Source organism: Aulostomus chinensis, chromosome 14 (assembly GCF_037954235.1).
Source record: "Aulostomus chinensis isolate RoL2024-O1b breed Wild chromosome 14, RoL_Achi_v1.0, whole genome shotgun sequence".
NCBI lineage: Eukaryota > Metazoa > Chordata > Actinopteri > Syngnathiformes > Aulostomidae > Aulostomus > Aulostomus chinensis.
Genome location: NC_141333.1, coordinates 23,344,025 through 23,371,786, shown reverse-complemented (window position 1 = coordinate 23,371,786; position 27,762 = coordinate 23,344,025). Strand labels below are relative to the sequence as shown.

The 27,762-nt window shown below is 48.8% G+C and overlaps 2 protein-coding genes across 6 annotated transcripts; one reads left to right on the top strand and one right to left on the bottom strand.

The window, feature by feature from the left end:
- The first annotated feature begins 1 nt into the window (after nt 1).
- Nucleotides 2-10,905, top strand: aasdh (aminoadipate-semialdehyde dehydrogenase). 3 transcript variants are annotated; one of them, XR_015119291.1, is made up of 14 exons: nt 2-512; nt 605-725; nt 1,306-1,574; nt 2,417-2,609; nt 2,698-2,921; nt 3,016-3,122; nt 3,188-3,360; nt 4,607-4,919; nt 5,036-5,148; nt 5,223-5,904; nt 5,973-6,136; nt 7,171-7,296; nt 7,387-7,604; nt 8,760-8,879. XR_015119291.1 is itself a non-coding variant. In XM_086224694.1 (14 exons), exons 1-14 carry the CDS (start codon nt 283-285, stop codon nt 9,165-9,167), a joined length of 3,255 nt encoding a protein of 1,084 aa, XP_086080820.1. In that variant the 5' UTR covers nt 2-282; the 3' UTR covers nt 9,168-10,901. The 3 variants fall into 3 exon arrangements, 2 of the variants coding, with proteins under 2 accessions (XP_086080820.1, XP_086080821.1); XM_086224694.1 differs by having other exon boundaries at nt 7,387-7,518; nt 8,760-10,901; XM_086224695.1 differs by lacking the exons at nt 7,171-7,296; nt 7,387-7,604 and having other exon boundaries at nt 8,760-10,905.
- On the bottom strand, nt 9,230-27,712 carry cracd (capping protein inhibiting regulator of actin dynamics). Of its 3 annotated transcripts, none has more exons than XM_086224690.1 (9): nt 22,733-23,347; nt 16,226-16,397; nt 15,036-15,168; nt 14,794-14,949; nt 14,502-14,714; nt 12,166-14,425; nt 11,526-11,716; nt 11,274-11,436; nt 9,230-10,672 (listed from the first exon to the last, which is right to left on the bottom strand). In XM_086224690.1, exons 1-9 carry the CDS (start codon nt 22,791-22,793, stop codon nt 10,512-10,514), a joined length of 3,510 nt encoding a protein of 1,169 aa, XP_086080816.1. In that variant the 5' UTR covers nt 22,794-23,347; the 3' UTR covers nt 9,230-10,511. The 3 variants fall into 3 exon arrangements, with proteins under 3 accessions (XP_086080816.1, XP_086080817.1, XP_086080819.1); XM_086224691.1 differs by lacking the exon at nt 22,733-23,347 and adding an exon at nt 27,515-27,712 and having other exon boundaries at nt 9,231-10,672; nt 16,226-16,400; XM_086224693.1 differs by lacking the exon at nt 22,733-23,347 and adding an exon at nt 27,515-27,712 and having other exon boundaries at nt 9,231-10,672.
- Nucleotides 27,713-27,762: the final 50 nt, after the last annotated feature.

The window sequence follows — 27,762 nt, the reverse complement described above, 5'->3', positions numbered from 1 at the left end:
GACGAACAGTCACGGTTAAAGTATTGTGCAGTAAATTGTTGTAATGAGGAATTATATGATTATGGCTACCTGTTTAGTTTAAAGACAGATATGAACAAGCTTAAGTTTGGCCATCGATATGGTAATTGCCAAGGCGTCATGGTAACGTAATACGTCATCTTCACTCGACTTGGTCTGTCCGGATCCCTGGGTGTAAACAAAACACTTGTTACCCGACTAGAGTAGATGTGAAGTCGCATCCTGCGAGTGTTGGAACAGATTACTGCTCGTCGGGTCGGCAGCATGGATGCTGGAAGCCTGCAGGGGCTGGTAGCCGCCGCCGCCTCGGTCCACTCTCACAGAGTAGCTGTGACTTTCGACGGCAGCTTATCTTCGGACGGTCCAGTGTCTCTGCTCTACAAAGAGTTGCTTGAGCTTTCGGGTGAACTGACGCACATTCTGCGGAAGAACTGTAGCGGTGTCATAGGGCTGTACTGCAGCGATGATCTGTTCATACCTGTTTGGATTTTAGGGTGAGGTCACGTTGATGCCAAGTGCATGTTGGGATGGGCTTGAGTGACCGTGACGTGAAGGATAATGTGGGATTCTCCTCCTTGTGTGTCAGGATCCTGCAGACCCCTGCTGCCTATGTCCCCCTGGATCTGGACGCTCCGGGGCTTCTCTCTGCCACAGTCATGACCAAGTGTGGCCTCAAGCACTGCGCCGTGAAGACTGACCTCCTGCAGGTTTAATATTAGACATAATTTCCTCACTAACGGTTTAAATCCGACATTTGATTGTGCAGCTTAATTCAAATTTGAAAGTAGCTGAACATGAAGGTTGCTAGCTGCTCCACCTGCCTGAGCTCTGCTGAGGTGCTGGAAACAAAAACTAAGCCAATCTTAAAGAGCAGATTTTCTTGGGTTTATTCTGTTGAGTCCCTGCTGACACCCAGAGCCATGATCCACCAGTGGGACCTGTGCCTGCTACAGCTTCTCCTCGATCTGGTAGTCACAGAGCTCCATCAGTTTGTAGATAGAAAATACACACAGTTCTTCACAGGGCTTTCATTTGTCCACACACATGGATTTATGTCTTGGAAGAATTATTTAATATCACAATTCTTATTGTTTGTAGTAACATTCATGTAAATCTCATGAAAAGACAAATTCCACTCTACAGCAGGCTCTGTTGTATCTGAACGTCATTGATCTTCCTCTGTGTGTGTGTGTGTGTGTGTGTGTGTGTGTGTGTGTGTGTGTGTGTGTTAGATGACCCCGATAACCGTTTTTATTGATGTTCATATTGTTTTCTCCTCCACTCAAGCGGTTCCAGGCAGCGCTGGGCAAACACATGGCCGTGAAGGTTTGTTCGGTGCTGCCTAAATTCAAACTCGCCCTGGTGCGAGTCACGCCGCCACTGGTTCCAGAGCACCAACAGAGAGCGGAGCCAATTGGAGCCCCCCGGGCAGACGCTGCTGATCTCTGTACATCCGGACACTTGGCATACGTGCTGCACACGTCTGGAACCACAGGGCATCCAAAGACTGTGAGGGTGCCGCACAGGTGTATACTCCCCAACATTCTCCATCTGAGGTCAGTGATACACCCGTGGTCACCAGCCTTCTCCAACTCACTGTCACCTGTGATGACGGATCACGTTTACATTCACGCTGGTGCAACTTGGAGTTCAAGTCCAAACTCCATTCAGAAAACCAACATTTTAAAAGTAGTTTGTTCGCCCTACTTTAACAAATCAGCACCACAGTCGTTCTTCCATCGTAGTTTTGATGCTGCTGTAACGTTGAGGACTGCATGTTTTAGGTTGTCTGTCCTGTTCTCTTCAATGTGACAACTCTTGAGAGCTTTGAGGAAATTTCTTCAAATTCGGCACAATCATCCTCTTGGGGCTGAGGATGACCTGGAACGAGTTTGGTGAGAAAATGGGTTTGCAGCAACAGTCATGAGGCAATTCCTCACACCATTACAACACATACTCTTCCACACTTCCACTGCGCTTGCAGGAAAGGAGAGTGAAAGGACGGACAGGGGACAATTCAGCCCTCACCAGCTGGAAACCCTGATCATCGGCCCCAGCTCATTAGTGCCATATCTCAGGAACGCCATTCCGTATTTTTAGGTGCAAAGACACACACTAAATTGGAAGTTGGAAGCTGCAGTCATGAAGACTCGGTCCAGATGATTCCGCATCGTCGTTCTCAGTGAAGCCAGTTTCTTCATTTGAACTTCCTCTGGAGGGTTACTGGCTCACACATGAGGTTGTTTGCTTGAGCGGGGGAGCCTCCATTAGTACAATGCAGTGAGATGGTCACTGCTCTCATGGTTGAGGACTGAGAGAAGTTGGTTTCTGCAGATCTACACCGTGTTGGACTGACTCTGTTCATAAACTCAGCAGGTGACCTCGGCCCCTCCCTCAGATCTCTGTTTCAGGTGAGTGCAGATGATGTGGTTTTCCTGGCCTCGCCCTTAACCTTTGACCCTTCTGTGGTGGATATTTTCCTGGCCTTATCGTCTGGGGCGACGCTCCTTATCATCCCTGCCGTGATTAAGAAAATCCCCAATCGACTGTCTCAGCTGCTCTTTAAGAGTCACAAGACGACGATCCTGCAGGCAGGAGTCCATTCATTCTTCTCAGCTTTACTGACAATCAACAAGTCCGTCTTTTCTCTCACAACGGGGTTTCATCATGTTTCCACAGGTCACGCCCACACTGCTTGCTCGCTTCGGACCTCGTGTCCTCAAACAGGAAGTGCTGTCATCCAGCTCCTCATTGCGTGTGTTGGCCCTGGGGGGAGAGTCGTGCCCGTCGCCGTGTCAGCTGAGCAGCTGGCGGCACGAGGACAACACAACCGACATCTACAATCTTTACGGCGTGACTGAGGTGTCCTGCTGGGCCTCCTGTTACAAAATCCCCCTGTCCCAGTCAGTGTCCTTCCTCGAGCAGGCGTGTGAATGTTGATTTAAAACCAGAAATAAGTTGCAGTAAAACCTGTGGTTGATTTCTGCTTCACTGCAGCCCAGTGTCCTCGGTGCCTCTGGGGACTCCTCTGAGGGACACGGTGGTGGAAGTAAGAGACGAACTCGGCTGCCTTGTGACAGAAGGTGAAGGACAGGTGTTCATAGGTGGGTAGCGGCCACGTGAGTCTCTCAAAGGTGATGCGCGTCACTGTCAATGATCCTGCATGCAGGTGGGGAGGGCAGGGTCTGCCTCCTGGAGCACGAGGACACGCTGGTCCCAGGAACGATGCGAGCTACTGGAGACTGGGTGAACGTTAAAAACGCACAGCTGTTCTACCTCGGACGGAAAGACAGGACCATTAAACGTCATGGGAAACGGGTGAACTTGGACGGCTTGCAGCAAGTGAGAGCTTCTTCTGTTTGGATCCGTTTTTTTATCCACTTGGATTTATTCAGTTTCAAAAGAAAACAACTGATGAATACACATTCAGATGCACACACAGAGCTGTGTGGTGGCTGGAGTCTAGGAGAGTTTCAAGGCTCGTGGGTGTGTAATCTGTCCCTCTGTTGCAGCTCACATTTATGTTCTTTATGACACAATGTGTCAGACCCTTTGCCTGCAGGCTGGGGACAGTGGTGAAGTGTGACAGTGGTGACAGTGGTGGACAGGCAGGGGACAGTGATGACCACTGCACGGTGGTGCAGTGGTCATCACTGTCCCCTCACAGCATGAAGGTTCCGGGTTCAAGCCCCGGCTGGAGCACGGGATCTTTCTGTGTGAGTCTCCATGTTCTCCCTGTTCCTGCTGGGTTCTCTCTGGTACTCCAGCTTCCTCCACAGTCCAAAGACATCAAGAGGGACCAGGTTAATCCAGACTCTAAATTGACCGTAGGTGTGGCTGTGAGAGCCAATGGTTGTCTGTCTCTATGTGTTGGTCCTGCCATGGACTGGTGACCTGTCCAGGGGGAACAAAGAAGAGAAAATGGATGGATGGAGTTGAAACATTTCTGTATTTCCATGAAAAGGCAAGGCAAGGCAATTTTATTTGTAGAGCCCGTTTTCACCACCAGTTTGTCTCAAAGGGCTTCACATGGCATCATAACAACTTCCTCTGCCCTTAGACCCTCACATCGACTGAGGAAAAACTCCATAGAAAACCCTTTTAACAGGGAAAAATCTGAGAAACCTCAAGTTGAGCAACAGAGGAGGATCCCTCACCAGGAGGGACAGACGTGCAGTCGATGTTGGTACAGACAAGAAAACAGTTTACAATACAAAAAAATAGGGAGCATCCCTGCTGTTGATGAGTATTTACAATATGAACTAACGTGTGTGTGTGTGTGTGTGTGTGTGTGTATACACATACATACATACATATAATATGTATATGTACCTTTTGTGTTGAGATTTTGGTGAGAATGTTGGTGTGATGCAACATTTTCCGTCTGTATCAGGGCTAAAAAGTTCACAAAATGATTTCTGAAATCCTTCAGTTGTCGTTTCATGTAAATGAGATCTTCAGATTATGTTGTGACATTCATTCTGAAGCAGATACCACCATATAATTCAGTCTAGACCAAGTAGAGCGACATCAGGATGTTTGGTGTGTTGCGTGTGTGTGTGATGGATGTGTTGTTGTTGTTCTCCAGCTCATTCTGAGGCTACCTGAGGTGGACGCCTGCGCTGTGTGCCTGCAAGAGGGCTGGCGCCTGCTTGCCTTTGTTGTGGCATCTGGATGCCAGGAAGCAGATCTGCCATCTGCACAGCTGCATGTGGAACAACCTGCCCCTGCTTCTGCTGAGCATCAGCAGCACAGCCTCCTGTCCTCGGTCCCAGCGCAGCAGGAGACGGCCAGTGGAGAGCTGAGTCGACTCATCCTGGAGCAGCTGTCTCTGCTGCTGCCCCCTTACAGTGTCCCAGACACACTGGTGCTCGTCCCAGCATTACCTCTGACTTCTCATGGTGGGCATCTCACACACACACACACACACACACACACACACACACACACACACACACACACACACAATTTGAGGAGGCCTAATGGTGTGCTTGCTGTCTACTTTGAATGTTGACAGGCAAAGTGGACGTGCAGGCTCTCATGAGAGTACACCTAAGTCAGAGACAGGGTTCAGCAGCCTCACGGGGAGATGTCACCCAACTCAAGCAAAGCCTACAAACTTTTTGGCAGGTTTGGCATTTTTTTAAAGAATTAGTTGTTTGTTGATGTACACTCACTTAACACTTTGAACATCTTGTCTTCAGGGAGCTTTAGGTCTTGCTGAAAATGCAGCCATTGACGAGGAATCCAACTTCCTCTTCAGCGGAGGAGATTCTCTGAAGGCACTTCGTCTCTGTGAAGACATCCTCACCGCCACGGGAGTGAGCTCACCTCAGCTTCTGGAGGTTATTCTTGATGGGACTTTCTTGGATGTTCTTTGCCACATTACCAAAGTGACGGTGCCACTAGAGAGCTGCCCGTTACCGCAGTCCGAGGCCAAGAAACGACAAGCTGAAGCTCTGACTGGGACGCTAGCAAAGAGGGAATGTCAGGAGCCCACAGCAGCCGCGAGGCCTCAGGTACCAGCTGGCAAAGTCCTCAGAAGAGCCGGTGAGGTGAGAGACATCAGACACGCAGAGACAAACAGCTTTCAGGCCGATGTGCTTGGAGGAAAACATCGGAGTGGTGATGCTGATGTGGAGTCCAGAGTCCTGGGACTCAGTGTGAGCTGGTCGTCAGACACAGGCAGATGTGTGGATGCCTCCCCGGTGCTTTTAGTACAAGAAGAACCAGGCGAGGCTAAAACAACAGTGTTCATCGGCTCCCACTCTCACAGGATGCAGGCTTTAGACCTGGACACCGGCAGCCTTCTGTGGGAGCGAGTCCTCGGGGGGAGAATCGAGGCGTCAGCCGCCGTGTCTCGCTGTGGGCGCCTCGTGGTTATAGGCCAGTATCAGCTCTTCTCTGAATGTCTTCTATTTGCTGAACGTGATGATGACGTTTGACTTCTCCAGGTTGCTACGACGGCTGTTTGTATTTCCTGTGTGCTGCGTCTGGAGAGACTCAGTGGACATTTGAGACCAGCGACGCCGTGAAGAGCTGCGCGGCTGTGGATGTTCACAGTGGTCTGGTGATGGTGGGATCACATGATGGCCACGTTTACGCCCTGAACCCAGAGGTGAGAGTGTTTGATGTGAACGGATCACCGGTAGAGATCAGTACGATGCGGTGGAGGCGATCAATCTATACTCCCAAAATAAGGAGAATCCCTGAAATCTACTACTTGGAATAAGACAAGGAAATGTGGATTTCTCATCACTGCTCTTGTGGAAAATCTCTGTTAAATGAAACACTGCAATATATAGTTTTCACACACCTAAATCAACTAATACACAACCAGTCCAAATTTAAATTAAACGAATCAAAATTAGATTTAAAATGACAAGATATTGAATTGTAGGATTTCCTACCAGGGACAGAGACCTCGTTCAAACCGCCACTCTGAGTCAGTTATTGTTTTGTCTGAACTAGATTGATGATAGACCACCTGGGCAACCAACACACCACATGAAACGCATTTGGAGTTGGTTTGAAATTGGATTCTAAAGGGATTTCTATCAATGTGTGTCAGTCTGGACACCCTGGAGACTCACATAGAATTTCTCCCACCCTGTTGTTATTCGCCGTTTAATTTGTTGAGAGGTTTCTGATGTCTGGACTCGACAGATCCGTTCTCATCCCTGTGAAATGCGGCATCAGTGGACAGAAGTCGCTGTGGCTTGAGAAGTAAATCTCATGTGCCTGCAGTCTGAACTTCTCTGCTAGAGAAGTTTGATGCAAAAAAGACAACGTTTGCCGAGGACTGGAATTCCTGCTGGATAGGAAGATCCTGAACCTCAGCTATTTGTTGACTTGTGATAGGGTTACGCTAACACTTCCCATCTACTACCCTTCATTGTGCTAAGCTAGCTAGCGGTCAGCTGGTCTCTCAAGGTCTCAGCCCCCTAATGCAGCACAGAGGAGAGAAGAGGAACTGTCCTCTTGTCTGGCTCTGAGGTGGACGGACGTCAAGAGAATTTCCCAAATAGTTGGTGTGATGCCATGGAAGTGTTGATTATATTAGAAATCTTTCACCCATTAAACAGTGAAACCCACAATGTAACTAGGCTTGAAGTTCTGAGAAAGCCTGGAAATGTGTGTTTTGATGTGTAGGCTCAGCGGTGTGTTTGGAAGCGCCACTGTGGGGGCGGGGCTGTGTTTTCCTCCCCGTACATCCACACCTCCCTCAGACAGCTGTACGTAGCAACACTGGGAGGTCACCTGCTGTGTCTTCATCCTGTGAGTCAGTAAAACAAAATTCTTTTGGCTACAAGTAACAAGTTTGTCACAGGCGATCCAACGTGTCCGTGTTTCTGGTTGTTCTCCCAGGACAGCGGCGACGTCCTGTGGTCGCTTCATAGAGACGTCCCGTTCTTTTCCTCACCAAACTGCCTCTCTGGCCGCGTGGTGATCGGCTCGGTGGATGGAAACATCTGCTGCTTCAGCGACGTGGGGAAACCGGTGAGAAGCAGAACGTAGTGCAGCACAGCGCTTCCCAGGAGCACGGACCCCTGCTGTGCTCCACTCTGGATGTGTGTGGGCTCCTGGTGTGTCCAGTGAAGCTGAAAACTCATTTTTCCATTTGCTGGTTACAGTTAAACTTAACACTTGACTTACGATGACAGTTAACTAAACTCCTCACAGCAGACGGTTGAACGTAACCTGCTGAGGCATGATTGGTCAGAACCACCTGGACTACAAACGACTACCACAACGAGACTTCTGCTGCTTCTGGTCGTGAATTCTAGTTCCTCGCTGATAAATTCCGCGTTTGTGTGCACACGCCTTTAGTTTGTTGGTCTGTGTGCAAATGTGACACGCACTCAGTGACATGCAGAGACGTTTGCTTCATCTCAGCCCTGGAAAGCACAGCAGGGACGACGCCCAGAGGCTCCCGTCACCGTGTCTTCCCATTCTGGGTGATTTCCAAAAATGAGCTTTGACAAACAAATGTTTGTGAGGAAGTTTAGTAAGAAAGATCATCTTTGCTAATGGAAACAAAGTTAATGATTGCTGAAGCAGCAAGTCAATCACTAGAATTTAAAAGCTAATGTTGCACTACACCACGGACACAGACGTCAACACATCTGGCTTTGCATAGAACAAATAATTAAAATGTCTTGATGTAGTGTGAACCACAGGCTTTGTCTCAGGAAATTAAGCAAAAACCTATTTTAAAAAGTCCCACTGGCTCTGAGTCGAGGGGAGCGGACGTTCAAGCACGCAAACCCGCACGTCTGAGGGCTCGTTCCTGAGCTGGTCGGGTGGCTACCGGCTCTCCTAGCAAATCCTGGAGCGCCAACTACTGTCTGTCATGACACCTGGCAGCAGTCACGATGTCAAGTACATAACCCATCTAGTTTTACACAACTACTTGGTAGCCATCGTTAAAATATTGCTGTAGTTTACTGCAGTTTAAATGTGTTGCGACTGACTTTTCTAAGGTTGTCAAATGAAAAAGCTGTTAACTGGCGAGGGAACATCTGGGATTTAAAGGGTGAAGGTTTGACGCAGGATTTAATGACCATTTTATTTATTTAAAGTGTAATTCACTGACAGCACGCATACTGATGATGCTTCGATCAACTTTTGTATTTACCACATTTGATGCAGGTGTTTACCTTCTTACACACCACTAACAGTTTTACCAAGCTGTTGTTAAAATTGGGCGTAAAATAGTGTTTCTCTTGATTTCCACTCAGCTGTGGCAGTTTCTTACAAATGGACCCGTCTTCTCGTCTCCATGCGCGACACCGGACCAGCGGAGGGTCCTGTGTGGATCACATGACGGGTGCCTGTACTGTTTGAACTGTGCCGACGGCTCTCTGGTTTGGAGTTTCCAGACCAGCGCCAAGGTGTACTCCAGTCCATGTGCCTTTGATGGCTCCACGGTAGGCAGCAAGGGGATTCTCGTGGCGCTGGCCTCCACCGATGGAACAGTCTACATCCTGGATGCTCAAAATGGACAAACGTTAGCCTCATGCACTCTTCCTGGAGAGCTGTTCTCCTCGCCGGTTGTGTATGAAAGCTCCATCGTAGTCGGCTGCCGCAATGATAACGTGTATTGTTTAAAGCTGATTGTTGAAGAGGGAGCGTGTATTTTCAAATAAACGCTGACGGCTTCCATTTGTGTCAAAGCGGGGAGGGAGTGTTGCTAGAGACAAGAAGGAAGCGCCACCAGTCAGATCAGACATCAGTATTTATTTTACATCATTCATAACATTTGATCCCTTTAAGAACGTCCTCATGAATATCTCTAAGTGGGACAAAAAAGTGCAAATAATACCAAACATTTTTTTTGTTACATGTAACACTGTGTACACTACACTATTGTGCACGACCAAAGTTAGAAACAAAATGACAAAGTGACTCAGGTCTCCTGACCGAAGCTTCGTTAACGCCTTCGACTTACATACAGTACATACTTACACATATACAGATCCTTCAGTGAGTGGCAGGAGATGAGAGTGCTGGAGGGCTTCTTAATAGAGGAGATGTTTACATGATGCATCACATTTACAAGGAAGTGATGACATTTGCCCACAAACACAAGTGTGTTACAGGAGGACGGCTACAAGAATTGTAGGTTACAGCAAGCAGGGAGCGAAAGCAAAAACTCCAAGTCACACAGCGGTGAGCATCAGCTGTAAATGCCCGGTAACGCCTCAGCACTGTGTTCAAGTGCGCCCACCTGTCTGGTTATGGCAGATTCTGTCGGAGTGGCTTCACTAACAGATTCTGATCACTACATAGTGGCAGATTCTCCAATAGCTCTGGCGGCTATCACAGTCATCACGGACACAGTTTTAATCTCAAGTGAGTAAAAAAAGAACAAAAAAGGCTTCTCTTTTTTTTTTTTTTTTGTACATGACAAACAAGGCTCAGAGATGTACAACATCATTTCAACACATATAAATCTGTTCCTTCACATAAATAATACCGAGGAGAGACTACGGCAGAGGAGATGCCAGTAACACTCAGGTCAGCTGTCACCAGGCCGCTTCAACGGGGTCACGTTGCGTAGTTCTTACTGGTAGCCCTTTAAAAAAAAAGATCCAGTCCGTCGCCCTCTCTTGTTGAAACACTGTCATAAGCTTCACATTGTGATAAGTGAGTTATTTATTTACAACCACGGTGACAAAATTGGCTCCAAAATTAATAACTGGGCTTGTTGGCTATTGCAATGGCCGGCCACGGCTGTGGCTTGTTCAGTATATCTGCGTCCTCTTGGTACTTGTGTGTTTGTATACAGTATGCGCATGCTCGCAGTAATTCTTTACATATATCTGTGCGATTGTATTGTAGTATGTGAATGTGAGTAGCACTTTAATATGATGATCGTACCAGCCAGTGGGGGGTTATGAGACGGTGAAGGGTTTCATAGATGTGGACTCTTGGTTGATGTGCAGGTCAGAGCCCGGTGTGAAGCTGTGGTGGGGGGGCTGCCGGGGATGTTACTTGATGATCTGAGGACAGTCACTCCAGGCTTTGGCCTTTCGCTTGGCCAGGGCGAGCCAGGCCGGCTCTGTGGACACCTGCGGAGAGTCACTGGTGGGGAAGCGCTTTGACACCTCCTTGACAGCAGGTGGCGATGGTGTCGAATCTGCAATCTCAACTGGGACAACAAACCAGGGACCAGAATGAGTCACAAACCCTTTCTAGTGAGATTTCAAGAGTAAAAGTGATGAAGCTGCGATGACATGCTGAGCCTCTAATGAGGAACAATTACTTTCATATTCAAATGTGGTTTTTTTCATCAGCTCTACGGTCTGGACTCAAATAAAAAAGATGAAAGTTGCATCTTGTAGCATTTAATCTATGTGACAGACGAAAGCAACAAAGTCCCACATTTTTAATCTAACGTGTTTGCTTTTTCGCTTGAAATATGACCCAAGTAATGAGTGACCAAAATGAGAACTTATAATTAATAAGTAATAGCAGCTCGACCTTTTTTGTGCATAATAACAAATTAAACATGATTGTGTCAGCATATATGAACGTATTTTCTCAGAGCAGAAATGGAAAAGCATCAATCGTAATGAGCAGTGATGCTTTGATCATCTAATCCATCATAAAGTGTCATAGTTTCTCAGAAAGTGGCATCCTGAATCAGCTCAAGTGTGCGATCTAATTTACCAGATGAAGAAATATGAATCAATAATCAAAGACCGATGAGAGCAATGATCAGCTTTGTCCCTGTGCATGCAGGCTCCTACCAGTGACAGAACTGGGTAAAGTGTTGGCTTTTTTCAGCTGCTCTCGCCGATCGAATCGTCCCAGGAGGCTGTCGGGTCTCTTGGGCTCCTCTGGGGTCTGAGGTTTAGAACCGGGACTGGTGCTCCCACTCCCTTTGCTCTCTGTGGGGCTTAACAGTGTAACCTGTGACGTTAAGAGAGGAAGAGACCTGTGAGAATGTGTGCATTCAAGAGGAGGAGCAGAACGCGTGCCAGCAGGTGTGGGGCACGTACACTGTCTCTCTCTCGTGCTTGTTTTTCAGCCAGCTTGGTTTCTCTTTGGCTCCGGCGTTCTTCTCGGTTCTGCTGCTGCTCCCTGAAGCCCTTCTGCTTCTGCAGCGCCAGCGTGATCCACAAGGGTCCAGCCTCCTTCTCCTGGACCTTTGCGCTGTCCAGCGAGTGCCTGCTCTGTAGTGATGGTTTTTCTGCAGGGGGGCATGGGTACATCTTAGGGGAGCGGGGTTTTGTTTGTAGCTAATGTGCTAGCAACAATACAATTCACAGTTGTCTGTATCAGTACCAAAAAGAAACTATACAACCTTTCTTTGCTGCTGAGAAATCGATCAATTTATTCAAGAAATTAAACCAACCTTCTCTGATGTTGAATACTGTTTCAACCAGCAGCAAGACAACTCAACTTGGACAGAGACAAATGAGTCATTTCCTGTCTACATGCTAAGCTAGCATGCTAAGTTAGCTGTAGCTTTAGATTTACAGCTAATGTACAGAAGTCAAGATTCAGCTGCCGTTACACAGTGAAACTGATGTTGTCCTGCAAGAGTTGAGCAACAGTTGTGTGTGTCATCATCCCCAAACATTTCCTCAGTGCCACACCAAGAGCTTGAGTTACTTGATCAGCACGAGTCACACTGACCTCTCTTGATGAGTTCGGACTTTCTGTCCCCCTTCTCTCTCCAGGGGATGTTAATGGAGGGGAAGAAGGACCTCTTCTCCTTGGGCTCCTCCTCCCCTTGGATCTGGCCTTGGCTGCTCCGGTGGAACTGGGCCACCGCTGATGGTTCTTCACTCCTGGCGGCCTGCTCCTGGCTGGATGAAACAGCGCCCCCTGTTCTCTGGGCCGGGGGATCGCCGGGAACCCCGTGAACTCGTTTAGGCAACGGTGATGGGGGAGGTGTTGGGACTGTTCCGCTAGGTTTGGGCGATGTGGCTGGTCTCCAGTAGAGCGACGGTTTGGAAAGCACCTTTTCACCTTCACTGTGTGCAGTAGGGCTGGTAGACTTACCTGATCTACCCCGAGGGACGGCGGGGGAGGCAGATGTGTGCAAGTACTTGCCAGCCGCACCCTCTTTCTGAGGTGAAGCGGGACTTGATTTGTCAGAAAAGACAGAGGAAGCATCAGAGTCTGGTTCGATGGGGGTGAGGGGGGAAGGGACACCGTCAAAGCTGTCACCGGCGCTGTAGCGTTTCTTCCTTTTTTCTGTCGACTGCTCGCTGTGAAAACGGAGAGAGTAGTTGGTCCTCCTCAGCTTAATGCCAAAAGGTGTGGGCTTATCCTCACTGTCCTGACCTCGCTCCTCTCCTTCCTGTCGGCCCTCAGACTCCTCTGTCTCACTCAGACCCCTACTCTTCATACTTAGCTCTTCAGGTTTGCCTCCAGGGCTGGGGACCAGGAAAGAGGGGAGGTCTTTGGCAAACATACATTCCTCTGACCCTCTTTCTACAATACGGACGGTTTTACTCGCCTTGTGCTGAGGTTTGCTGGTCGGAACTGGCGAGGCCGCAGTTGAACTATCAGAAGAAGCAGCATCCTCTCCTGCTTCTTTGTCATCTGCACCGAGCAACTCAGAGTTCCTGCTTGAATCTCCAAACTTCTTCTTGGCCGGGGTGATGGAGAACTTGGGGCTGGCAGACGTTGTCTTTCGGAGGTGTGTGTGGGAGAAAGGAGTCTGCTCTTCCCCAGGGGGCTGAGGTTGGACTCTGCCGGGGTCCAGATACTCGTCATACTTCCCCTCTTCTACTCCCTTGAATATCTTGGATCTAATAGTAGCCCACTCTGCCAGGATGGCTGCACTGGACTGGTCTGTAGAGAGCGAGGACTCGGTGAGGGATTTGGTTTTGCCAGACTTGCGATCCGGTGAAGTCTTGCTCTTGGTCTGGGGGGTTACCTGGGCCTTTCTATCCTCTCCCAGACCCAGCAGAGACTTACAGGCAGTGTCTTTGATCTGGTCCATGTTGACGGCTGTCCCACAGAGCTGGGCTCCGGTCACCAGGATTGCCGTATGGGGGACGTACGGAGACGTTGGCAGATTAGGGGATTCTGGACCCTCAGAAGAAGCCTTGGCAGCATGGCTGTGCTCAGCCACAGCGGCACCCTGGAGGCCAGAGGCCGGTGTAACTGGCGTCAGGTTGACCCTCTGGAACAAAATCTGTTTTTCTCCAGAGGAAACTTTGAAGGAGAAAGGCCTCTGTCTCTCCTCCATCTCTCTCCAGCGCAACTCCTCAGCTCTCCTCTTCCTCTCCTGTGGATCACAGCGTCCATCCTCTTCCTCTAATGACAGCCTCCTCTGCTCCTCATCCTTTCTCTCCATCTCCAGTAGCCTCTGCTTTTCTGCCTCCTCCTTTTGCTTTCTTTGCTCTTCCTCTTTTTGCTTCCTCTCAAGCTCCTGATGCCTCCGTAACTCCTCTTCCCTTGTCATTCTCTCCTCCTCCTCTCGCCTTCTCTGCTCTTCCAGTCGTCTTCGCTCCTCCTCCTGCTGCCGACGCACCTGCTCCTCTCGCATCTGCCTCTCCTCTTCCTTTTTCCGTTCCTCCTCCTCCTCCTCTTGCCGCCGCCTTCCTTCTTCTTCTCGGATCCTTTTCTCCTCTTCCTCCCGCCTCCTCTCAGCCTCCTCACGAAGCTTTCTCTCCTCCTGCTCTTTACAGATGCGCTCCTCCTCCTCTAGTTCCCTCAGCCTCCGCTCCTCAGCCCTCCTCCTCCTCTCCTCTTCCTCCTGTCTGAGCCTCTCTTCCTCCAGCTTCCTCTTCGTCACCTGTCTCTCCTCCTCATGCAGTCTCTGTTTCTTGAAACTCTCCCGGGCCTCCTCCACCGATGTCCTGCGCTGGTCATCTATCGAGATCTCAGCTGTTTCCAGGTCCTCTTGCAGAACGCCAGGAATAGAAACCTCTTGCAGGTCCTGGGGAGGCAGAGGCACGATTCGTTTCCGACAACAAAAGTTGGCAAGGAAACAAAGGATGAGAGCTCTGACTCACCTGGGTGAAGCGCCGGTGCTTGCGCGAGACCCTCTGATTTTTCGGCTTGACAGACAGTTTATGTTTGGCAGCGGTGTTGTCGAGGCGAGGGACTGACTGTGGGACGGCGTCCAGGTTGATGGACTCAATCGTACCAGTGGGTGGAAGAACTCTTTTGGACCTGGGGGACTTCACAGGGGTGCTGTGTGGTCCGGCTTGCTGGGCCTCCTGGACCTGCATTTTACACAAATTACAGTCTGAGAAGCTTCAAGATGACACCACATTATCATGAGAACAAAAGAGCAAACGTTACCTTTGGTTCTGGTCTTGCTGGCTCAGCTTCTACCTGCGCCATCACTTTAAGAGGGCTCCGGGGAGCCTCCTCCTCTTCTGAACTTCCCTCGTCTCCCTCACTCCTCCTCAGAGAGGGTGGCTTCTGCCCAAACTTGATACTTTGTGCAATCTGCCTCTGAGGGATCAACGAACCAACACGGTAAGTGTACAGACAGAGAGGAGCTAATCTGCAACTGAGTTTGTATTGCTACAAGGCACCACCTGCAGATTCCTAACTTTATCCGAGACGTTTTCCTGGGACATGGTGAGATCCAGCCCGGGGTCCTCCACCGACTCCCCGGGGATAAAGATGCTGTCGTGGGAGAGAGCTCGAGATCCAATTGGATTCAACTCCCTGCAGGAGAACAAGCGCTGCCTCAGTTTCGCAGCGTATCATTACTGTCAGTCTGTTATTCATTTATCATGAGTGGTGCTGCCCTGTCGCTCCATCAGTCACTTCACACAAAGACACGAATGTCCTCCTTACACACTCGCAGTTTCAGCACATCAATTAAAGGCTCAAATCATACCCAGGCATTTATGAGCTGTCAGAAGGGAGCCTCCCCCTTTTCCCAGTGACTGTATGACCACAACATGCTGCGTTGATGACCGTGTTGAACACTTTCATTTTACTGGGCGCGTGAAATCGGTCTCACCAGGCTGAATGTGATGCTTCCACATAACATTTGGGGTCCAGAACTCTGCACTTCACTTGGGGGTCCATTCATTTCTTGCGGAAACCTCTGCGGTCACTGACTCGCAGGATGAGTTCAATGAATTTTTTTAATATAAATTTGCTGTGGATTTCAGAGGTCATCAACGCTGTGCTGGCCAGCTACCCCTGAGCTAAAGAACAGCTCCCTGCAGTGTTCCAGGAGGATATTCTACATGTCCAGGTGTCGAAAAACAGATCATCACAAGCATGTCTACCGCCCTCATCCTCCGTGAACTGACCAAACAAAAGCAGACATCCATGTGTGGAAGCAGGGTGTGATGAGTCGGATTGTCTCGTTCTACAGATCAGGGACAAATGAAAGGAAAAACAGAATGAAGCGCCACTGCTGCATCGCGGTCTTACGTAGAGTCTACAAGTCTGGACTTGTAGGGATGGACACCCTTCTGCCTGTTCCCTTACAAAGGCGGTTACACAAAACGTCCCAAACGTGTTGACCTGGATGAAGATCTGCTGACATGCGGTAGGTAAGCAACGGCAGCATCCGCGTCCTCAGTGCCTCAGCGCTGCTTCAGGGTTTCACCATGATTTGTCACCAGTTTCTAGGTGGCAGGACTTTGTAAACTCTCTAAACGCGAACACTAAAATATCAATATGTGGTTAAAGCAAGGATAAGCTTAGTTTTGTTCCGTTTCCCTGAAACGCTCCATGAAATGTGAAGCTCCATGTGTCAGCCTACCTCAGACTCTGACTGGGCTCCTCATCATCAGACACAACTCCATTGCACACTTCTCCAGTAGAGAAACTGGCCTTCAGCTCTGCTCCATCAAAGCCTCCTTTCGCCTCCCTCTTCTTCTTCTTCCCGAACAGTCGTCTGAAGGGCTGGAATTTGCCCTGCCGCCTTCTCTTCTCTGCTGGCAAAGAAAACAGATGATAACTGCTGCTCCATGCAATCAGATCATCAATCTTTATATCGCGCCCTCAGGCTGGAGAACAAGCAAGACGGTGCCTGTGGGCGTGGCTTTGTATGTGTGCCTGTGGGTAAGATAATGAAATGCAATTGATCGAGTCGAAGGAAAATAAATCAAAATAGCAGATGGAATGAGAAGAAAACCTTGGCTCTTTTATTCATACTTACTCATCTTTACAGGAAGCATAACAGACAAACACAAAAACAAGGGAGCACCCACAGCCAAAGCAGCTCAAAAAACAATGGCGACCAAACCCTTTCATGACTGACTGAAAGAAAGGAAAGCGTGACAAGCCAGCGTGACCCCGTGGCTGTCCAGGTGGGTTAAGACTCCAGGTCAGACATGTCCCTCACACCAGGCCTGAGCTCAAACATGTGAGCAATCTTTTGATGGATAACAACCCTCCAAGTTACTCACTATCTGATTAGAAACAAGCCTCCATTGCTACTTAACGACACGCATCACAACTAATCAGGCTCTCGCTTTCCTGACCCATTAGTGCCAGTTCTGCCAAATTATAACAATAAACTCTCTGATAAGCAGAAAGCTGTATGGGGATGGTTGGCTTGTGCAATAAAACATCCGTTGTAAAAGACAACATTGTGAAAGTAACTTTGGACTTTTGGTCGGCAGCTTTCTTTGTCTCTGAAAGGAAAGCTAAACTTTCCCATGCGTCAAAGGCAAAAATCACCTCAATTGTCTTCTCAGGGCCCCAAAGAGGAGTTCTGTGTGCAGGACAAACGTGTCTCTGTGGTAAATTTAAAAACTGTTAGAGTGAAGTTTCCCGGCGGGTGTGTATCTCAGCACTGCTGCGTCTGCCTGTGTGAGTCTGCTGATGAGTTTTGTTTTAGTCTGACTCGTCGTTTGTCTGGGGACCAGCGGAGCTCCACTGGATGAACTACGTGGGTGAGGTTACCGGGCTACCAGGCTACTCTACACCACTGTGTACTGCAGAAGACGTCCTCGGGGCTCGGCCAGTATCGCTTTCAGAGCTATTAGTAGCAACTGGTGTGGGATTTCACTAATCTACCATCATGGGAGATGAGACACAAAACTTCCCCATGTAGATCCTCAGCATGGAAGTGTGAGAGAAGCTTCATTCACCCACCAAAACTGCTCAAAATATATTTGTAAATGATTAAAAGGATTTCGATTTCCAGTGGCCACAACTTAAGGTCACTGGAAACTGAGAAATAATTCCACTTCAAAATCATGAGAAGGGATTTTTTTGGTTTTTGTTTTGTTGTTTTAATTTTTGAAAGAACGCAAAGCCGAGACGGTTGATGCAAGCAATTTCTGAACGTGTCCCAAGGTTTGTTGATGACTTACAAGCCGTCTGTCTGTACAACAGAAGCATTGGAACAGACGATCTTACTGAGACCCCTCCCTCCGAAATATTATTTGGAGTTGTCCTCACTGCGGGAAGTCAAACGTTGCATCACGGAGGCCAGAGGGCCCTCGGTAGAGGAAGACAGAACAACACGACCCTTCAAAGTGTCTGTCTTTCCTTCAAGAAAAAGTGCAAAGAGAGCAAAGATGTCAGTGAGGAGAGTTTCCCTCAAAAAGCTGCAGGAAGTTGTATAATCCATGGTCTTCTTTTGTTAATGGCCTTTCCTGGCCCAGATGATGCAATACATGACTCCCCTCAGTGAAATATTGTGAAAGTGAAGTTTCAGGTGCTGCGTTATCCATTCAAACACTGCTGTGATACACATACAGAATCTTTGCATCCACCCTCGTTTCTATTGCTGCAAAACTACTGAGTTCTCAACGCAGCTCTGAAATTTGCTTTATTTTTGCCCCCATTTAAAGGAGAAAAGAAAGATGGGATCAAACACTGGAGATACGGGGAGTAACGTTTGACCAGGACTGTATTTACCCTACGGTTCTTATCACCAGACACGCCCCTCCATTTGTGTTGTTCTGCTTTGATTGCGGGTTTAGAACAGCGAGATCACTCCTCTTCTTGTTTTGAATTTGTTAGTTTACACGAAATAAACCTGAGACTACATCTGGACGTAACGTAGCTCAGTCAAACCAATGAGAAGATTAATGTGACAACAAATGTGTTGATCTGCTTTCCTGCCAGGAGCGATGCAACAAATAATCACAAGGTGTTCACCGTTTACAGGCCCGCACAGTAAATATGAAGCTACAATCAGCAGCTGGTTATCTCTGACTAGCATAGCGCCTGGAAACAGGAGCGAGTTTAGTTCTGGCCATCAGAAAAAATAAACACTTCAATAGCAGCTGTTAAATTAATTAAGAATAATACATAAAAGAAGTACATGGCTATATTGACCAAATCAAATATTTGAGATGAAATATTCAAGGAGTAAATAAGTCCATCCATCCACCCATTTTCTACACTGCTTATCTGTAATGGGTGGCGGGGGGGTGGAGCCTATCCCAGCTGACATTGGGTGAGAGGCGGGGTTCACCCTGGACGGGTCACCAGTCCGTCACAAGGCCATCAGGAGCAATTAGGGGTTCAGTATCTTGCTCAAGGACACTTGGACATGGTCACCGGGGGAAGTGAGGATCGAACCAGCGACCCTTTGGTTGCTGGACGGCCACTCCAGCTTTGAGCCACGCCACGGAATGAATAAGTAAAATGAGGAAATAATTTTGAAAAATTGAAAGAAAATGGAAACCTTGAATTAATAACTGCCTATGTTTACTTTTCAAACACAATTTGCTGCATTTAATTCCATATTAGTTCATTCGTTGGTTCATTGATTTTATTTGGCACTTTCAGTTTTCTACATTTTATCGAGGTATAATATTTTCTTCCAGGCTTGGCAATCAAGGCCCTCAGACATCCAGGTTAAGCTATGCAAAGCTAAGCTAAGCTAAGCTAAGCTAAACAGTAACAGTTACATTTACCATACAGCCAAGCGTTTGACTTGTTTTCTGCCTCTTTTTCTGGGGTTGTTTCGTCCCTTTTTGAACTACTCTGAATTTAGATTGTAGACACTCACATTTGCATCAAGATCCTAATGTTTTGTCAGAAGCACTGGGAGTGGAATAATCTCACTCGATAGAAGCATCGTTATGTAACTGCTTTTTATATTTGACTCTAGCTATCAACGGCTTTGCTCAACACCTGTCAATCATGGTCAAAATCATGTTTGTGTATTTCCCCAGAGCGCTGATGAATTTGATAGCATGCTCAATATTCTGTCAGCGGTAGTATAGAGCGACACTGATGTTTGCTCTCTCTGCAGCATACTCTCCTCACGTCAGGCCCATCCTGCGCCTCTACTCCGGTTCAAAGCCCATAATGTACTGCCTTTGGCATGCTCACACACTCATGCGTGAAACAAGACAGGACACACTTCAGCAGCATATAAGATTCTGCAGCAGCACTCCACACGGCACCCATCCCACCCTACTTTTGCTTCCTGTTTACTTGCAGTTGCGTGTTCGACCCCTGGAACTCTGGACTCAGACTCCTGCTGGCGTCTCTTTCTTGCCATCTGAACAGGGCATGTTTTGCATCTGGTGAAAGTGAACCACGTAGCTCGGGGCAGAGGAAACCACTCTCCAAATATGAAGATGAATTGCACAACCCCTGAAACAGCTGCTCACCTTCCTGATAAAAACAGTTAGCACAGTCACTATGGGTGTGTAATTATCCAATAAATTAATAGATTTCAAGGTCAGAGTTTAACAACCTCCCGCTTGAGATCAAGAAAAGAAGACAGATGCAATCAGCAGCTGATTAGCTTCGTGCAGTAAACAGGCTGAACCTTCTACATCTCACTATTTCCACTTCTATATCTGGACATATACATCTGTAGCGCCAAGCCAAATGAGAAACTACCAAATCACCTTTAGCGGCGCCTTCCCTCAGAACCAAGCTAGCTGTTTTTGCACTTGTTTGCGGACTTTGTGCGACGCTAACGCTAACAGAAAATGATTCATTTTAATACTTTAAATTAAGTAAATTACAAGTCAAAAACCATGTGCAAATATATATGTTAATGGAACTTTGAGGGACAAAACTGTCCTATTTGCAGTTTACAAAAGTGTAAAAGAAGCACAACAGTTTAGAATCTCACACTGCTAATTTTCTTCCTCCAGCCTGTTGGTTCATGATGTCGATGGGTCCGAAGTGAAGGCTCCTGGGATATTAATACAAAACCTAAACTATCCGCCAAGAGCATTTTTTTTAAAGTATAACTCAATTAAAAGATATAATTATAAGCTGATTATAGTTTAACTTCCCTATAAATTTTTCAGCATAATCCAACTATTTCTGGTAAGAAGTAATGCTAACCTAACAGCTAGGCTAAGCAGTTCCCTCCTCTAGCATAAGCAGGTTTACCAAAACGATGCTGTAATACTGGATTTTAGGTGTCTAACTATGCTGACTGCTCAATTTGTGGATCCAAAATGCGACATGCAATTGTTACGAATGCCCCCCCCCCCCTCTAGGACACGACAGATTTAAGTGGCGCTGTGGGCTACGCTGTCTCGATGCGCCCTGGTGGAATCTTCAACCTGCTTAGAGGGATCAAATCAAGGCTAATGAAGTAGGAGCTGAAGGAAGTTGGAAATATGAACACAGCACACGAGGAAGAGAAAATCTCCTCCACCACACCATGCAGATCTTGAAGAGACAGTGAAAGGGGGCCAGGGCTTCTCAGCGCTGACGCACTGTCTCTTTAAGAGCACTGGAAAAGCACTCATTTTTTCCTATTTACCTGGGCCTTTGGATTCGGTTACCTCTAAATGAATGTCATGCTTAGTTTCCGTGGCGTCTGTTGCCATGGTCACTGCACGCCTTGGCTGTGGTGAGAGAAGAAGGGAGCACACATGGGGATGCTGTTATCTGCTTTACTGCAGCTCGAAAAGGAACTTTAATTGTGGGAGGAGGAGAGACAATGATGGTGCATCAGGGATGGAGTGCTGAGCGTTCACTGTGCTCCAGCTGCAGCTCCACACGTCTCTCTTTTCTTTTGCTCTCTGACAACTCTAGCTTGATCATCAAAACACTCAGCTCTGCTAGCTCTTGCAGAATGGTTCTTGCTGATTCGCTTGTCTTGGACTCCATAAAGCCTGTGCTGTTATAGCGAGATGAGCCCTCTGAGGCCGCTCTTGTCAGTGCTCTACAAACATCCTAGGAGATAATACACAGCTGAGTGGTTGGGGGATGCAGGTAGAACTGTCAGTCTGACCCTGTAGCAGTGGAGATTAACACTCTGTCAGCTTGCTCTAATTATTACAGCTTCCCAGGCAGAATCACATCACCACAGAGAACCACATCTGATGCAGCTCTCATAAAAAGACCAGCGAACAGCAGACGGCTTCTTGAACTCTGTGTCCTCGCTCCAAACACTCAACACCTGACTGCAGCCCGCCGAGCCAGAGGTTTTCTGATGCGCTGCAGAAACGTGTGAAACCACAATCCCCGTTGCCAGCGGAGAGAAACGCCACAGAGTGTGAGACAGCACGGAGAGAGCCGGAGAGGCGCCGGCTGTCTCCAGTGGGATCAGCATGCTGTGGGCTTCCTTCCTGAGGGTGAACGAGCCCGACAGACTCTCTCAGAAATGTCTGGCCCAGAAAGACTCTTTGTCCTGCCCGACTCTGGCCAGCACAGAACAAGGAGCGAGCAAGCATGTTTGGTAGTGTGAACACAAACAGAGAGCGTGGCGAAGAGAGAGAGAGAGAGAGAGCGAGAGAGAGAGACTGGATGCTGTGTTGTCTGCTGGTGATAAGAGGGATTTTGTGAACCTCTATTTTTCATTGCGTGATTTCTTTTTTTTTTTTTTATTACATGTTGACTTTCCTTGGCTGCCAGTAAAGTTAAACAAGTGTCTGTCTGATAAATGGGCTGTGTGTGTGTGTGTGTGTGTGTGTGTGTGTGTGTGAGTGTGTGCGTGCGTGCGTGTGTGCGCTGTTGAGTGTTTGTTGGCCTATTGCTGCTGAGGACAGACGGGAGAGCAGAGCTAGAGATGAGATGAGAGAAGCACGAGGAGCAGCCATGTGCTCTACAGAAGCAGAGAAATGCCTTTGACAAGGGTACAGCTGCATCATAGTATGGCAGGGGCGTAACGCCATGCTGCGTTGCAGCGCTATCGAACATCCCAGCAGCTCAACATCATTTGATGGTGACACGGCTCTGCACCAGAGCAGGCGAGACAACTGCCAGAGTCCGATGGCATGACTGTAGTGTAGTAGCGGAGTTGTCTAGGTGCCACAGCCACCGGCACAGGTAGCTTGCTGACAAAGCAGACAGACGAGAGTGGTGGAGCCGTGCAACAGTTTACCTATTTCAGTTGCACAGCTCGAGATCGCTGCGCACCACTGCAGTAAAACCTTAGGGAACATCGATCTGCTCTTTTGCACAAAGCTTGTTTTACCCAGATGAACGTCTCCGCTGCCTCCGCTGTGGCTTTGAGAGAAAATGGTGAAGAAAAAAAATACAACAGAAGAAAGATAAAAACAGGTTTGGGTTTTGCATCATGTGCTGTCATGAGGAACGTGACGGAGGGATGGAGGGTGACATGGGGAGGGTGGATGAGAGGGCGTTTGATTAAGAAAGCTGGATCAATACTTCTTCATGGCCATCAAGAACTCTGAGTGTCCCTGATTCCGGCTTTAGGCCGAGGGCTCAGAGGGAAAATGACGTCTGGCCAACGCCATCGTTCTCTACGGACTCTTCTCTGAAGTTTGAACAGCCCCTGGTTTCCATGACAACATGTGCAGCAGCCGAAGCCAGAGGAAACAGACACACCACAGAATCAACTCACACACCCGACTCTTATCACTACAAACAGACTGAAATAGTTCCCCTGGCACACACCTCCCTCGGCTCAAACGCCGCTCCCCGTCGCTCGTGTTGTGCTTGTCGTAACAGCAGCAGAAAGACCTGCCTCGAGTGCTGGCTCACGTGTACCAGCAAAGTGAGGGAGTATCCAAGCGCACTGGTGGTTTTCGCTCTCTGCCAGTCAAACAATGCTGAGTGGCACCGACACCCTGCAGTGGTCCGTGAAGTCGAACTGATGGCCTCCACGACTGTTCGTGAACGTGATGAGAGGATTTGTGGCGTGAAAGAAGAGGAGTGAACTTGGCTTTCACGTTTTCCACTGTGGGTGGTCCTGCGCGCTCCAGGACGTCCCACATATGAAAATATTCATTCACGATGCAGCAACAAGAAGAAAAACCCTGAGAAACACTCGTTCTTCAGGCTTGTCAGCACTTCTGGATGATAGATACTGGTAGAAGCATCCTTTCATCCACAGCTCAGTAGAGATTAGCACACTGGCTTCCCTGCTGCAGTACCAATCATTTTATGTTAATCAATCAACTGATGGTAAACTTTGTTCTTTAAATTTCAGCACACATTCACACTTTCACTCCCTTCTGGAACTGCTGTTCGCACTGGAGCTCCCGCCGCCGTGAGGAGCAGCCAACTCGCTTCTCCTCAGCACATCGCACGAAAAACCAAACAACGAGGACCTACGAGTCCCCAGACACGCTCGTCGCAGATATGGAAGTATTAGCACGGCAAACAAAATCATCAATCACGGACAACAGATGTTTGTCGCTGGCCAAAATGAACACGTTTCCGGTATAATGACGATACTCATAACTGAAACATACCGCTTCTTTCATCCTCATGAAGAGAGGATCCAGTACCGGGACGGGGTTCTCCATCAGCTCTTATTCTAGTTCCCACCTGGTGCAGTTGTGTGAGCTCCTGCGTGTTTTTCCAGCATGCTGACGTGTCATAAAAATACTGGCTTCGTGAAGCATTTTGATGCCACCAGGAACAGACTGCACCTGGATGTCCCTGCCAGATTGAGATATTTCACCTGCACCTACAAATACGAGCCTCTAGGCGCTTCTGGAGGAGGTCCAGGATCTTCTAGATCAGGAAGATCCATCCTCTGGAGATCATGAATGTGCATAAAATTTCACGGTAATCCTTCTTCTGTTGTGAGCGTGATTAAAAACCCGTTTGGGAACCGACACTAGTAGACATGAGTGCGTTACAGGACAAACACGAGCCTTCGAGAAGTAACACCTCTGTGAATGATACAGAGATCATGTAGCTTTTAATGTCCACAAGATGCATGTGGAGAAACAATGGATTTCAGAGTGACACGCAACCTGTATCACATGACCACGATCACATTTTCCACACCGTGGTTGACCAGTGTCACAACAGCGGGCCTCCCAAACACAAACGCTCCGCCTCGTTGATACACCAGAATGTCCTGCTGCACTTCACTACCCTGCGGGACACGAGTGTGGGGAGCAGCGGTAACTACACCGACAGAATGAACGCACACCCTAGTTAGAGTTGACCTACGAGCTCAGCGCACCGGGGATCTACTCACAGCTCTCCTCTGAATCAAGACTTCCTCCTGAGACGCCGTGTGTGCGAGGATCTACGGGAGTGTGGCTGCTCCACCTGCCTGCTGTCGCTGTGGAACTGGGGCATTACCTGGAGTCAGGTGTCAGACGCAGGGCTGGCTCAGCTGCATGTGTGTGTGTGTGTGTGTGTGTGTGTGGGCGTGCTGCAGAGTTACGCCATCCCTCGGTCTTCTCATATCGATGAAATTTTGATTGGCCTTCTAAGGAGCAGTCAGCGGGATGAAAAGCGCGCAGATGCGTGTTGGAGGGGAGCACATGTGCGGTCAGCTGGTGTGTCGGTGGGGATCGGGCCAGCGCGAGCGCCAGGAGAGGAGAGACTCTGTCTGTTAGTGCTGCTGTGCTGAGGAGGCACAAAGTGACACTTTGTTTGGCCGCCAGACAGCGCCGATGCGGGAGAACAGAGCGGCATTCATCATTTCATCTGGCTGACGCTCACAAAGGCCTCCGTTGTGGGTTAACAGTAACGCCGTATGCACCAGTGTCATCACACTGGCTTGTTATATGTTGTGCCTCAACTTCTCATACATGTCAGAATCATCCCGTAACCGTCATACGTGACCACCGGCTGCCTCTCCTGAAACTACACTCAGGTACCCTCAACCCTGAATAACTGGATGACGTCCTCATTTTAAGGTTCTGGTGGAATTAATAAGCCAGTATGTCACAATAATGTTACTGTGTGAGGAGGCCAGCTCCTCCTCCTCCCCACGTTTGGCAGGATCACACTGCAGTCATACAGGGGAAATGAGGGGGCTAAACAACCAGCGGAGGCAGCCGATTCTACTACGTTACCCAGAACCCCCAGCAAAGCACCACAAGCATCCTCTAACTAATACATATTCACACGCACACTCAAACCAGAGAGTGTGACACGGGATCCGCCGCCCTCAGAGGCGCAGGAGCAGCCGCCGCCACCGCCACACTTGACAGCCACTTAACCACTCAATGTCTTCATGGGATCGACCACAACAAGTGGACGCTTGAATATGCGGACTTCTTTTTTCTTTCGCTTGCATAACAAAAGTGCAACCATCTTCACGTTCTTGCTGATGTTTCACAAGTTAATGGATGGTAAGGATGACCTCACTTGTGCACAAGACCCAACGCAGCGAGGAAACACTTTGATCAGATCAATGGGCCTCATTCATAAAATCTTTGTATCGTCCACTTGTTCCCACACACCAGGCCACCATTTTTAACCCTCAATTTGCACTCAATTGTTACCATCGTTTAAAAAAGACTCACAATATCTGTCTGGAGACGGACTCACAATCAGGCTCTGCTTCCTGCCTTTAAGTCTAAATCGGGGGTTAAATAACACACATGCATGTCAGGACACATTTCATGAATGAGGCCTGACGTTCTTTTTCAACAACATATTTGATTCGTATCTCCAGAGTTACTCCTTCCCCGTCTTGTTGGCTCTGACGGTTCCATGGGCGCAGAACCGCGACAATCAAATGCACTTCAAACAAACTGAAGCCCACGAGTCAGTGTTTCTCTGTCCTGCCCTGATTGTGCTCAACGCCGCACAGTTTCACGTGAGGTCACACCAGGAGGCAGGACACGGATACACGGAGTTACTGGAACTGTACGCCGCAATGTGAGGTGATGTCCTGTGTTACATGACAGCAGGTTCATGGTCCAGGGACAAGCTACTGAAGAGAATCCGGATCAGAACGTCCTCCCGATATTCCCGATCTAATATCCCAGCTCAGGAGACCAGCTGGCGCTCTCACGCCTCCCAGGACACCAGCACTTGTCTCCATTTGGACATCGAGAACATACAAACCGGTCAAACCATCGTTTACTGTGCAGCGTCTGAGAATCCGCCTCCACGCCGGGCCTCCAGCTGCAGGACCCCATCCAGCAGTCCCAGTGACTAACCGGCTTTACAGGGTTCCTTCTGCAAAAACCCCGGCGCCGAACAGCTTCTACGTCCTGATCTAACGAAACCACACACAACAACAACCTCAAAATAATAACTCCACCCATCCGTCACACTCAGAGCTGGCAACAGCCTCCTCAGCACCGGCATGAGCCTCCAGTCAGAAGCCTGTCTAGGAGGATTCCATCTCTGTGACAAGGCCAGGGCCCCCCACGCCTGCTGGACCCTCTGGTACTTGGTCTGAGAGGCGGCGTGGTGAAAGAACCACATCAGCACCGCCCGGAGGCTCGGATCGATATGAAATCTTAATGGCAGATTAGTGGGCGGGCGGGCGGCGCGCGGGGATTACAGGCTATTAATTGCAGACTAAAAAAAAAAAAAAAGGCGCACGGAGAACAAAGAATCTGGCCTTTCGCTGCTCTCTCTCCTGTGTGTTCTCACACACGCGACATCGCGGCGATGGCGTGGATACATCGGCGTGGTTTCACTGGTTTGAAACCATTAAAGAAACAACAACAGCGATTCATTACGATTTAGCCAATTGACACCGGCGTCAGGGCGTTCAAACCTGGATGAAAACGCAAGTCCCGGCCCATTTTACAGCGCGCACGCCACACACACACACACACACACACACACACACACACACACACACACACCTGCGAGGGATGGAGCGCGGGTCAATGAGAGATGAGATGCGGTGACAAGGTCATCAACGTCGTCAACATGGACGAACGCCACAGCGAGAACGAAACGTTAGAGAGGAAGAACATGTCCGCACCTGTTCTGTCTCCACGCGAGTCTTCCTCCTCCTCCTCCGCCTCCTCCTCCTCCCGGTCAGAGCTGACGGAGCCCGCGGCGCCTCCGACCCTTTTGTGTTGCTGATGCTGCTGCTGCTGCTGGTGCCCGACAGGGAGACGCACGGCACGCACGCACGGACGGACGGCCAGCCCCGCACCGCTGCACGCGTGCCAGATGGAGACGGGAGGAGGGAGGGTGTGGCAGAGAGAGAGAAAGAGAGAGAGAGAG